The sequence below is a fragment of the Vitis riparia genome, unplaced genomic scaffold, assembly GCF_004353265.1.
Source record: "Vitis riparia cultivar Riparia Gloire de Montpellier isolate 1030 unplaced genomic scaffold, EGFV_Vit.rip_1.0 scaffold647_pilon_pilon, whole genome shotgun sequence".
NCBI classification, from domain to species: domain Eukaryota; kingdom Viridiplantae; phylum Streptophyta; class Magnoliopsida; order Vitales; family Vitaceae; genus Vitis; species Vitis riparia.
In genome coordinates, this window is record NW_023269725.1 from 113,886 (window position 1) to 126,984 (window position 13,099).

General features: G+C 30.3%; 1 protein-coding gene and 1 long non-coding RNA gene across 6 annotated transcripts; both read right to left on the reverse strand.

Moving 5' to 3' along the window:
- Positions 1–965: 965 nt before the first annotated feature.
- LOC117910205 (probable LRR receptor-like serine/threonine-protein kinase At1g07650) lies at positions 966–5,188 on the reverse strand. The gene is made up of 7 exons (XM_034824266.1): positions 5,161–5,188; positions 4,941–5,065; positions 3,241–3,303; positions 3,067–3,138; positions 2,276–2,344; positions 1,656–1,721; positions 966–1,268 (listed from the first exon to the last, which is right to left on the reverse strand). Exons 2-7 carry the CDS (start codon positions 5,036–5,038, stop codon positions 1,160–1,162), a joined length of 477 nt encoding a protein of 158 aa, XP_034680157.1. The 5' UTR covers positions 5,039–5,065; positions 5,161–5,188; the 3' UTR covers positions 966–1,159.
- Positions 5,189–5,211: 23 nt separating this feature from the next.
- LOC117910206 lies at positions 5,212–7,558 on the reverse strand. 5 transcript variants are annotated; one of them, XR_004650581.1, is made up of 4 exons: positions 7,052–7,558; positions 6,791–6,896; positions 5,748–5,782; positions 5,212–5,276 (listed from the first exon to the last, which is right to left on the reverse strand). It is a non-coding gene; the product is annotated as an uncharacterized LOC117910206 (long non-coding RNA). The 5 variants fall into 5 exon arrangements; XR_004650583.1 differs by having other exon boundaries at positions 5,219–5,448; XR_004650582.1 differs by having other exon boundaries at positions 5,220–5,435.
- Positions 7,559–13,099: the final 5,541 nt, after the last annotated feature.

Here is a 13,099-nt window from a genome sequence, read left to right on the forward strand (position 1 = left end):
TATTAGCACATGATAGATGAAAATAGAATTAAACAATAGTATAAACAATACATGTGACTCCACCAAACCTATTGCAAACCTTTTCATTTATAATACCCAACAAGCTATAAATATGAAATAACTTGAAAATAATGTCTGATGCTAGGTTTTGATTCGTCTTCTTCCAAGGGCATGTGCTCAAAATCCTTTTAATCAAATATTTCATTTTGGTAATATATATCCCAAAAAACCTGTTTATTGGAAGAGGAAGGCTTCTTGATTCAACTAGTTGCTGTACATAATACATCTTTTGGTGCAGAGTTTATGCTTCTTACCTCTGATTGTCCAAGAAATTTTTCCTCCAACTTTTGAGTGTCTGGTGATAATGTATTCTTATGTTTTCCAGATGATTATTTTTTATTTAGGTCATGGCCAGTTTGAGTCTATCGACTACTTATAATTATATTCAAGTTGCCACAAATTCTTCCTACTTCCTGCAATAGTTGGGAAACATACTTATTTATTATCCTTCTCACATGGTCACACCAAAGCTTGTGTCACACCAAAACATACTTATTTATTACAGAAGTGTCCAGTGCTACTAAATCCCCAATAATCAATCATAGGATGAAATTTTGCTGCACCTCCTTCATATTGATCCCCTTCATAAACAACATTTCCAACAGTAGATTTCTCTCCACCACAATTTATATGTAATTAATAAGGATCTTAAGAAAACAGAAAAGTTATAGAAGGTGATCAGTTATATTAAACATAGATAAATATATAAATACATAAATAAATAAAACTAAATGTTATGTCCTTGATGAGATGATATAATTTCATTTCAATACCAAAGATAAGTCCCAATCATCTAGGATAAAATAACTAAGAAATTCACCTCACATTTTATGTACTCACTTTTTTTACAAGGATAGTTTTCCAAGCACCCACCAAGTTCTCTGAATTAATGTAGCTTTGGTCCAAAAAAGAAAGAAAAGAAAAGAAAAGAATCAATGTTGTGCAAGATAAAACATATACAAATTGCTTCCCTTCACACACAAATTATAAAGTAAAAAGTTTACAAGTTCCCCTCCTCAGAAAAGCTTCTGAACAAGTTCCTAATGAAACAAAAAAGAAGATAATTTAATGTAGACAGTGAATGAAAGAAAAATTGCGCCTAAAGCTTGACAAGGTTTAGTTTACTAAGAAATAGTTCTTGCAAGCTATCTCCACAAGAAGGTAGTGCAGATTGCTCAGAGAAGTTACTGTAAGAAAGATCTATTTCACTGCAAAAACATAAATGACTCTTTCCATGAAAGCTAATACACAAAACACTATGAAAGAATTGTATAAGTTATAAGTGCTAAAGAAGATTGTATGCGGAATTAATCTAATTTGCAACTAATAGCTAACAAGTAGTTAGGAGCTTTTCTAATGAGAATATTTCTTTGACCCATTGCAGATAGAGGGATGCAAATAGCAAGAATAGAATCAGCAATCAAACTCCATAGAGGTCAGAGATGAATGTGTTCGTATAGGGGAGTTCATGTGTATGCATGTGTACAACCTTACCTATGTATGGTTGGGTAGATAAAAACAAAGGTAATAGATAACAAAAGATGGACATCAAATCTCAAGCAAAATTAACTCAAGATGCTGGATGAAAAACATACGTGCGGCTCTGCCTTCCCTTGATTCCATCTGGAATATTTCCATTAAGTCGGTTGCCTGTCAGACAGCTAATCGGCACGCAAAAATGGTTTATTGTTAGAGCTTTCCAACGTAACAGAACATGGGGAGCACAAAATAATAATGAATGTAGATGTAGAAAGACCTATTAAAGAAAATGAATGTAGATGTAGAAAGAACTATTAAATAATAATGCACTGACAGGGAATTAAACCTAGTTATGAACCATGGCAGGGTACTATTTTACCACTAGACCACTAATGCAACTTTTGTTATTATCTCAAAATATTCTGCAGGAGAAGATGGAGAAAAAATTGAAATTTTCGCAAGGGTAATCCCCATAGGTATTGAAAGCCCTTGCCCCAAGTGATGCAGTCTCTTAATGCACCAGACTTGTGGCCACCTCCATAACCCATATAGCTGGGGGCAAGTGAGTATACCTGCTACTCATAACCAGGCAAATGTATGACCCCAGAACAATTATAAGAATGCACTAGTAGTGTATAGTTTTAACCCCTCTATCAATTTTTATGATAGACACAACATAGATAGGGAAGACTTCTATGCATTCCAATTACACATGTCCTAAGTTTATGTTTCTTACATGACCTCCACGTTTGTTAGGCCATCAAGATTTGGAATCTCTCTGTTCAACTTGTTGAAGCTGAGATCTCTGTGAGAAAACAACAGTACAAATGTCATAATAAAGCACCAAATTAGAAGTTCAGCCAAATGATGGCTTAATTGAATTTGGTGCAATATAAATCTCAAGAGATAAAAGGTCATTAGTCTGAAGACAGAGGGGTAAAGAAAAGAGGCATAACTCATTGATAGACATAGAATTACTGACCCCTAGATCAGCCATTTATCCCCATTCTTAATAATAATAAAGTCAGGGTGTGTATATTATCATTTGAGGGCCAATTTAATCTCACAAAAGTATTTTGGCACAGATAAACCACCCAACAAATTCAATAAGAGGGGGGGATGAATTACAAGAGGAAAGGATCCCTTCGCAAAAGGAAAAGAGAAAAAAGAACTTCCAACTAAGGAGTCAAAAGATAAAAAGGAGCTGGTAATTTCCATCAACATACAGTCTCCCAATATAGCTTTGGCCCATATTGTAAAATATTTGTCTTTCCTACTTTTTCTACCTTCATATGTAAAAATAAAAATGTAGAAAAAAAAAAGGCACAATTTGCCTTAATGATTAAAGGTCAAGGGTAAAGGGAAGGAACAAGAAGAGGAAGCCCCTTACATGGCAGCCCACAATACAGGTTCTTACTGTAGAAAGCTAATGATACTTGACATAATCCACTACTCCAACTATTTAGGGACAACAAATTTGCCATAAAAGAAAAAAGAAAGAGGAAAAGAAATGCATGGTAGAGTTACAAAAATCTCAATTCTGTCATCTCTACTATATATGTGGGGATTGGTCCTGAGATATTACAGCCCCTCAACATCCTGCAACATAAACTAAGTCCATGTAAGTACTAGTGCTAGAGAGTGTGAATTACTTTGCTTTAGAGCATTTTTTTAATCATAAATACCACTTAAAACCTGTACATTCTTTTCATGCTTCTTAGGGGTGGAAAAGTGGAACCCTCTCCATTTAAGTCACTAATTCTTCTGCATAGAATCCCATCAAGAAAAAAAATGGCAAAATGCTACTCTTGTCAGTAATATACTGCATTTACACAACTCTCTTAGATTAATTTTTTCAGAAAGTGGAAGAAAGATGATTAATTCCAAATCATTGTATTAGCTTTTACCAGTGTCTTGATGCAACAGTATGACCATTGTTACTCTAATGAATGAACGAAAACATCCATCAAGGAAAATGAATTCCTTTATAAAATTTGAGTTTCTTCTATACTCGTCGTGCCTTTCAACTGGGATTGATATGACTTAAGGAAAAAAGAAAAATCAAACACCCTTGGTTGTTGGAAAAAAATATTAATCTTTATAAGAAGAAAGACATTTATATTTTGATCAACAATATAATTAAATCCCACCCTTCCATATGCTCTACATCCATTCTATTAGAATGTGGTATTTGCAGAATAATTCCTTTGCCTTTCCCAGCAAAGAAAATCAACTAGAGAAGACAGAATCATAGATTCGGCTGTAGTGCATCAACTGAATGTGGCTCATGACAACCCAAAAGATTGGTTTTGAATCCATGGATACAGGTCCTTTTAATACCTTTGCAGCACCAGTGCTGCTGGGAATAATGTTGAAGGAGGCAGCTCTGCCACCTCTCCAATCCTAATGGTTTTCTAAATCCATGGTAGTTGTGGTAGGTGTTTAGCTGGAACCAGAAAGATTCAATGATAGAACATCCCTACAATTAATTTTTATTATTATTATTAATTTTTATTATTTGTTAACTAATCAAAAGGGAAAGCAGAAACTTTTGGCATGCAGAGTAACATGATAGAGTCAATTAGAGAAGCTCTCATTTTTTATTGGACTTGAGGAGTGTTAGAATCCAGTTTATTGTCCTGATTTTTTCCAGGTGACTTAGGTCAAGCATGCTTCAAGTATGAAGATAGGTGCAACTATCTCAGCAAGATCATGGACAAAATGACCTTTAGCCTTGTTCTCAAAAAAAGAAAGGAAAAAAAAACAGAAAATTAAGACAATCCCAATAATGATGTATTAGTTAATTACAGTTCTGTAAGATTAAGTACAACTTATAGATTTCCTTTTGTATATTTATACCCAAAGTTAAAAAGTAAATAACCTACATTTCATGATAACAACAAAAATAAAAATACAAGTATCTATTTAAAAAAAAAAAAAAAAGAAATTGAGCAGAGTGTATTAATATGTTACTAGTGCCTTATTTTCTAGTACATGATAACATGTATAACCTGCAGCCAATTTTCTGAAAGCAACCTGCAGCCTTATTTTCTACCACTTTCTGTACAATATATTTAGCTAGAGATCAAGAATCAAATGTCAGTTGTATTAGAGCCTCAAATTATGTGGGTTAGGCTTTTTTTAACAATGGAAAATCATGATTTTCGGAGGGGAGCTAAAATGACCAATGAACTTAAAAATAGTTTTTTTTTTCTTGCATTGCGCTATCCTCCTTTTGCTTCGGTTAGTTGGGTATTCATTTAGAGTGGACAACCAGGCAATTGCCTCCATTGAGACTTCCTACAACTCCAAAAGTATTTCCAACTTCTTCCTTAGTAAGCTATTAGTAGAAATGGCAGATACAAATAGATTAAGAGAGAGAGAGAGAGAGCATCACATACCCGGCCCTAGAACTCAGTTTACTAAACTGCTCCAAGATAGACAAGAGGCATGTGTGTCTTAAGGAAATAGCATGGAAGGCTTCTGAAAGCTCATGCATTCTTGAAACATTTTCCAGTGATATATCCTTGAAAATAAAAATAAAAGAGTCACCATGTGTCCACAATCTGATTCAAAGCAGTAAAGGAATTCATATCCAAAAAATCGAGCTCCTTAACTCACATGGGCAATGGTACACTCACAGGGACGCTTTATCCTGTAAGAGATACTGATCAGTAGCTATGAGGAGATCTTGTGCAATATCCAATATAATTTCTACAGATCCAGTGTATAAAAATCTGTACAAAAATAGAATGTCAGTAAATAAGAAAAGCTCAAGTCAATTTGGAGATGGAGCAGTGATGCAGACAAGATTTAATTTCCATCTGAGTTGTCCAAGGCCTAATCTGGTTCTTGGTGTTAAACCTCATTCAGATAGATCAGGAATCATTGTCCTTCTGCAAGATAAAGCTAGAAGTAAAAGGTCTTCAAGTTTTCAAAGATGATAAATTGTTTAGGTTGATGACTAGATAGAATTGAAAAGGAGAATAAGGGAATCAAGGTGTAATTTTTTCTTCTCCCTAATATAATAAGACAACAATAGACAATGCTAAACAAGTTAAAATCTTATTTATTCAAAGCAAGTCTTCAAGGGGCGTATTGTTTCAAAAGAAAAAGAAAAAATTTAATGACATTAATCAGAAATCTTCCAGAGTCAAAAGCCCCCAATGATGTGACAATCATATTCAAGTGTATTGATATTTACCCACCTCACCAACATTGCTCATGGCAAAGAAAAGTGTCCCTGCAAAAAGGAGTGTATCACCAATTAGAGGTTTCAAACCTTCTAAGAGACAAATACAAGTTTGTGTGATAGTTGATACTGTACTAATAAATAATAATGTAAAATTTTCAGTAATGAATTAGAAAATGCCTCAATGACAAAACAAAGCTCTAGTTCTAGAATTTTCAGGTGGATTAAGTCATACTCTATTTTGCTGAATTTCATGATAGTTATGCACTAATTCTTGGAAGATAAAGGTTTTTGGCACCATAAAAATATGTCGCACATAACAGTCTATGCATGATTTAGACCTTTAAGTTCAAAAGAGAGAAGAGATCAAGGTGATACAGTTTTTGTCCAAAGCCTAGATTCAGAAACTTCCATTTTCAAGGTTATCTTTCACTAAAAATTGCTACTTATCTGTTTCTGTTCATTTATTCATGAAAAAAATCATTCTAATAATTGAATTGATGAATGGTAGGATGAGAAGGGAGAGGATTTTTACCTTTAGCTTTGATAGGGTTTTCTATCATGGATTTGAGCAAGTTGATGTCTATGAATTTCTAGCCCAGCCTTTTTTTCTTTTTTTCTTTTTTTTTTGATAGGTAAAAAAAGTTCATGGTAAATCAAAATACCAAAGAACACGATGAAACTTCAAAAATTCAAAACCTAGAACTTTCTTACAGGTAGTTTTATTTGACTTAAAAAGATTAAAAAACTATCTGTTTTTTTAATTACAATTTCTGCACAACTAAACAACACATTAACAAAGGAATGGACTAAAAAACACAGATCTACAATAACCATGAAAGAATCATCATCAAAAACTAATTCCCCAAAACAAAGAATCAGACCCGTGGAGAGAGTAAATTAAAAATTAAAAATTAACAACCAAAAAAGAACAAATCATAAAAAATAAAAACAAAAGGACTCGGATCCAATTTTCTAAGAACCTTATTATTATTCTTGGTTTAAACCAAAACCTACGAATTTCATCACAATCATCAAGAACCCGGATTCATAACTCACCTGTAGGGGGGCGAAAGTCTACCGATCCCGGCGAGCAAACTCCCAAGAACCTGATGCGAGTCCCTCTATCTTGCAGCAAACCTAAAGACTCAGACCTCTCGTGCTTCTTCCGTGAGAGAATAAATTCAAAATTAAAAACCAAAAAGGAACAAATCATAAAAAACAAAAGGGCTCGGAAACCAAATTTTCCAAGAACCCGACTATTTTTCTTGGTATAAAGCAAAACCGACATCATCAAGAACCCGGTGGGATTCAACTCACCTGTAGGACGGCGCAAGTCTGCTGATTCCGGCGAGCAAACTCCCAAGAACCCTGATGCGAGTCCTCTATCTTGCAGCAAACTTAAAGACTCCGACCTCTCGTGCTTCCTCTCCTCTCCTTGAAGAAGTCCTTCCGATCCCAAGGCAGTGGTTTTGACAGCATGAAAACCCAGTCAATCGCAAGGGCAGCCCCGCCCCTAGCTTAATCAGCCAACCACACAACCCTGACCCAAATCTAAGGTTTCCAAAATCCCACAACCACAAAACCACTACGCAATAAGTTGATTCCCCGAGCTTCCACACCGAGATCGAACCAAATCACACCGTGCCCTAGCCTCTCGGCCAATAAAACTCAAAAGTCCTCCGCCTTTCCCCTTCTTTCCGCCGCGCCCTAGATTCCACTTCGGGGAGACACCACCATAGATGAGACACAAAAGCCTCGTCTTCCTACCTCCAGTTTCTTTCACTTTCTAAGCTAGCAGGGGAAAAAATTTGTTTGGAACGAGAAGGTGAGGGAGAAGAAAAAGAGGTGAAAGAGAGGAAAGTCTAGAGACTAAAGAATGAGTATGGTATATCTATGTCAGATCGTCGGCATCACTTAACCAGAATTTATATAATATTTTCATGTCCCAATAATTAATTTCATTTGTCCTAATTTATTTATTTCCAAGGTCTATTTAGCCATATTTTTTTAAACTTGAGCACAGGGTAATTTTTAATTTAAAGATCGTTTCTAAATTAATGAGAAAAAAAGTCATAATTAAAAGTCCGTTTGATAGTAATTCTAATAAAAGTGTTGTTCTTATAAAAGTGTTTTATTTTTATGAAAAACAATTATATGAGAATTAGAAAAAATGATTTTAATAATGTTTTTTATAATATGTTGTATAAGTATAAAAACACTTTTAATATTAATAAATTACCAAAAATGACATATAATTTTAATTACAAAAAGAAAATAGTACGATAAACAAAAAACTTTTCAAAAGAATATATATATATATATATATATATATATATATATATTTTTTGTTAAAAAAACTAAAAATAAATTTTTTATTTAAATAAAATTTGAAAAATGTTTACAAAATGAATTGGATTAATAAATAAATATTAATCATGATATAACAAATTATTTGATTATATATTAGTTTAAAATTAATAATTTTTTACCACTATAATAAAATTTTAAAAAATATTTTAAAAAAACATCTAAATCACTAAAAAAAAGAACATTGAATAAAAGATAATTTTGAAAATAAAATAATATATGATTACCTATTAATGTCTCAAAAAAAAACTCTTCTAATTAAAATTAATAATTTTTTATCATTATAATCAAATTTTAAAAAATATTTACAAAAAAACATCTAAATCAATAAATAAAAACTAAACATTGAATAAAAGATAATTTTCAAATAAAACAATACATGATTACCCAAAACCCACACAATAGAACCCCAACTTATAGCAGATTGAGTACATATCGTCTTCCACTTTGAATGGCTTCATGTATTCTTCTTGTTTGCCATATCCTATTCTACGATGAACTCCTCCTTCTACTTTGGCTTCTCATGGACCAATCATCGAACACCTGGTGGATGCAAACACAGTAGGAATTGAGAACACTTGGTGTATTGCCGATTTCAACTCCTGAAAATCAAATGATCTTCCTCCATAGACCAAGGATTTGAATACTGATATTATGATCGGAAAAGCTGACCTATTACAACATGCATAAATGAGACCGTTGTTTTTCTCAATTGAAATTGTTGTTCCCATTATGTTTCCCTGACCTCAACACAAAGGTCGTAAATAGGCTTAACCACACGGTTCAGATATGCATTTTCATTCGGAATTGACGGCAACATAGGGCGACCTATGTTTTCATCAACGTTAATTCTCAAGAACTCAAGTAGATAGAGGCTGGGGTAGAATAATTTGCAATCCGAATTGGGCATAGAATCTTGAATCGAAACGATTCGATTTCTAGCTGAACAAAGGGTCTTCCTACTGTGCAGTCTCGGATAGAGAGCGATGGATGAAGAGAATGAAGGAGAGAGGTATAAGTGAAAGGGAAAGGAAGATATCGGGAATCACTTGGGGGCATTTTTTGAATATTTCAAAATTTTTGAAGTGTTTTTTTTTAAAAAAAAACACCTGTCAAGTGATTCTCTAAAAATCACTTTAAGTGTTTTTCTAGATTTTCAAAAGTGTTTTTAAAAATTTGCCAAACACCTTATTTTCATCCCAAAAATACTTAAAAGTGTTTTTAAAAGTAGAAACACTTTTGAACATCACTGCCAAACAGGCTCTAAATTTTTTTTAAATAAAAGTATTTGACAAGATGTTTTAAAAAACAGTTTTTTTAAACAAAAAAACAGTTTTTTTAAACAAAAAAAAAAACTCATTTATAAATTTAATTTTTAATAATATAAAATCAAATTCAAGTTAAGTGATGTTAACAAAATAAAAATTAAATCTACAATTATCTATAAATTAAAGATAAATAAATTTTTTTAATTATAAAACAATTTTTTTATTCTAGTGATATCAAGATTACTAAAAGATAAAAATAATTTTAATATTCAACCATGATTTCTCATGCTTGTTCTTAAAAACCGTTTTTAAGTTAAAAAATAAAATAAAAAATTTATAAAAATAAGGGTATTTGGCGAGTTATTTTTATTAAACGATTTTAAAAATAAAAAAAACAAAAAGACTTGTTTGGATAAATATATATTTTTTAAAAATATTTTCATTTTGTAAAAATAAAATAAATTAAATTTATATAATATTAATTAATTAAATTTAATTGAAGTCTTATTGAAAATGAAAATAATTTTGTAATTATAAATAAATTAAAAAATAGATTGTTTTTAGTAAAATATAAATACTAATATTATAATAAAACCATAAATAATATCTTTAGTAGAAAATATACTATTTTATTATATATTAGAAACATAAGGATATTAACATCTTTGTATTTTTATTTTTATTTTTTAAATGAATAATACTAATTGTCAATAGTATTTTATTTAAAATGAATAATGAATAAAGTTTTACTTTTTTAACATATAAATGAGCAAGTTTTTTATTACATATGCGCACATTTAATATTCAATTTTGAACATAATATTCTACAATGTTTTGATTTAATCTACAATTAATTGGGCCAATATTTTTATTACAAATCATTCTTAAAATTAAATGATTTATTAAATAATTAAAATTATTAATCATGTCTTACTTAAGTTATAACCTATTTACCTACTAAGAAAATTTTCAAAAGAATAGTTGTGTGTATAGGTTAAATAGTAAAGTTATGACTCATGATATATATGTTATTTTTTTTCAATTATTAGATTTATTTTTGAGTTGCAAATTATTTCAAAAAAAATTTAAACTCATTAATAAATTCAATAAAAAGTACCACTTGATTTGAAGCTCATTTTTCTATAATTTGAAAATAACATATTTACAAAAGTTGTATTAATTTCCCTTACTCAAAAAGAAGCACTTAAATTCTTGAGGAATTTAATCTTAAACTTCTTAAGTCACACCTAACATAACATACATCAAAATTAACTATTACTTTCAGTTATTTGTATAAAATCATAATTTGACATTCCTAAAATATTGTGTTAATATTTTTATTCTTAGTATTTTTTCTTTATTATTATAATTATTCTTATTATTATTCTTTTAACCAATATCAATTTAGTTAATCATTCCAAATTAAGTAAAATTAGTAAAGTCTCAATTTATATAAAACTTTTATTCCCAAATCTATTGTTAAGATCTATCCCTTTTCTTTCTTTATTTAAATTAAATCTCTCAAACAACTATTCCTATTATTTATTTCAACTAAACCCTTTATTATTATTATTTTACTTGTCATCCCTTTATTATCACTTATTATAGTTATAATTACTCTTCACCATTAGTGGGATTCATTACAATTGTTATTGTTCAATTGCCAACCATAAGCCCTTTCATAATTCACCTTCATGGTATCCAGCTACATGGAATGGCATGAAAACACCTTCTTCTTTTTTTTTCTTTCACTATCCTTCACCATGCAGCATGTAGCCATTCTATTTTCATATTACGAACCAAGGCCAAGCCTTAGACCCTAGTCTCATTCTTCCATCCCACAACGAAGTCAATCATTTAACTAGTTGTCCTTATCTTCTTTTCGGTTTATTTATTAGAGGATTTCCAATTTTCTTTATATATATATATATATATGGATCTACACATTTGAATATTTGGAATTTTATTGTCTCCATGAATAAGTCCACTTTTGTATATATATTTCTATTTTTTATATATAAAAAAAATAATTCAAACAACATCTAGCCTAGATTTTGATTTTTAAATGAAAATTCAAATTATTTAAAACTATTTAATGAAACTAAAATACTATTTACAAAATTTAGATCTTACCTAGAAAGATTGTTCTCCAAAACCGTACATTCTCTTTATAGGGGTTTTTGTATAGAAAAATCATGAATAAGCTATTTATAATTAGGTTTTTAATGGAAAATGATCATTCTATTTCCATTTATTTTATTTTATTTTATTTCTTTTTAAAATTACATTTGCCTCCTTGACAGTAAATTTGTTATATTATAATCATGCCTAACCTTAGCACACATTACTCTCAAGAGCACATAAAACTCATCATACACAAATCACATATATATTACTCGGCTAGCTTAGTTGTTTACATTGTAAATATTTAAGTAAATATACACGTCTTACATTTACTTATTTTTCTACTTACTTCAAGTTTATAGCATAAGTAATGAATTGCCCCATATATATTAATTCAATACAAATACTCCTAAAAATTAATTTCATGTAAATCAAATTTATTTTTTCAATTTTAATTATAAAATGAAAAGTTTTGAGGAAATTATATATATACTCAAAAGTAGGAAAATGTCATTTTTCAATTTAGCTATACTAAATTGAAAGCAAGAAATACAATTTGTTTTTTTTTTTTTAAATTAGGAAATTTTCAAAACTATCAAATTTCTCATACTTAGGTTAAAATTCAGGATACGAAGTTAGCGTACAAGGTACATAACCTAAAGCATCATCTTATCTACACTCTTATATGAGATAATTAAATTATAATTGAGAGCAAAGCATATTAAAACAAGGTTTGATATCATTTTTATATGGTGTTACCTTTTGAAAAGCCTTAGAAACGATAAGATCCTAAATATGTAAATAAATTTTTAGGGGAAATATATTACAATCACTATCCTTTTCCTTGGGTTTGCCAGATCTCAATGTTATACATTGTTATATAATTTCATATTAAATTTGAGGTTGTCTCTTAATAATTGATTTTCTCTATTGCTCATAATTCAATATCAAAATGAAATCAATAAAGGATCCACATTAAGGTTTCAAATCGTGTCAATGCATAATTTGAAACTCCACTTTGTGGTATCGACCTCCCTATGGATTTAAAATTTTGACACTTTAGCCCCTAGTGTTGATTTCAGTGCAATTCATCCACAATATCCTAACCAACCTTGGGTCAATTTTTTGGGCCTTGTTTGCATATTTTTAGTTTTGAAACCAAATTTGAATTTGAATTTCATTAGGTTCATGATGGTTCAGATTGTCATTTATTTGATTTTGTCCATGCGTGTATATCTCGGCCTTCATCACGTTATCATATACATCTTTTGTCTATTATTTGAGTGTCACTACTTTTGGTATTCATCAATAACTTAATAAAGTATGAAAAAAAAATTACTTGTTTAGTAAAGACCATAGTTATTCATTGTTTAACGGAGTACTCCTGAACCTTTTCATTAAGTATGCTAACTCTTAGATCCATTTTTCATTAATACACTTGTTTATTACTTTATGAAGTCACATATGATTTTCTTTCTTATTTTATTTTTACTTTAAAATTAAATAAAGACTACAAACCTTAATAAATAGAAACCAATTTTCTTAAAGGAATACTTTTCTCATAGTCTAAATATTTCCATGAAGTAGGGATGCATACAAAATGTTG

Excerpts from the sequence above, each read along its gene's own strand:
- LOC117910205 (XM_034824266.1), bottom strand. The coding sequence starts at position 5,038 with ATGCATGAGCTTTCAGAAGCCTTCCATGCTATTTCCTTAAGACACACA. Across the intron at positions 3,304-4,940 it reads AAACTGAGTTCTAGGGCCGG|AAGAATTAGTGACTTAAATG; the intron begins GTATGTGATGCT and ends GATTCTATGCAG. Across the intron at positions 3,139-3,240 it reads CTAAGAAGCATGAAAAGAAT|GATGTTGAGGGGCTGTAATA; the intron begins GTACAGGTTTTA and ends TTTATGTTGCAG.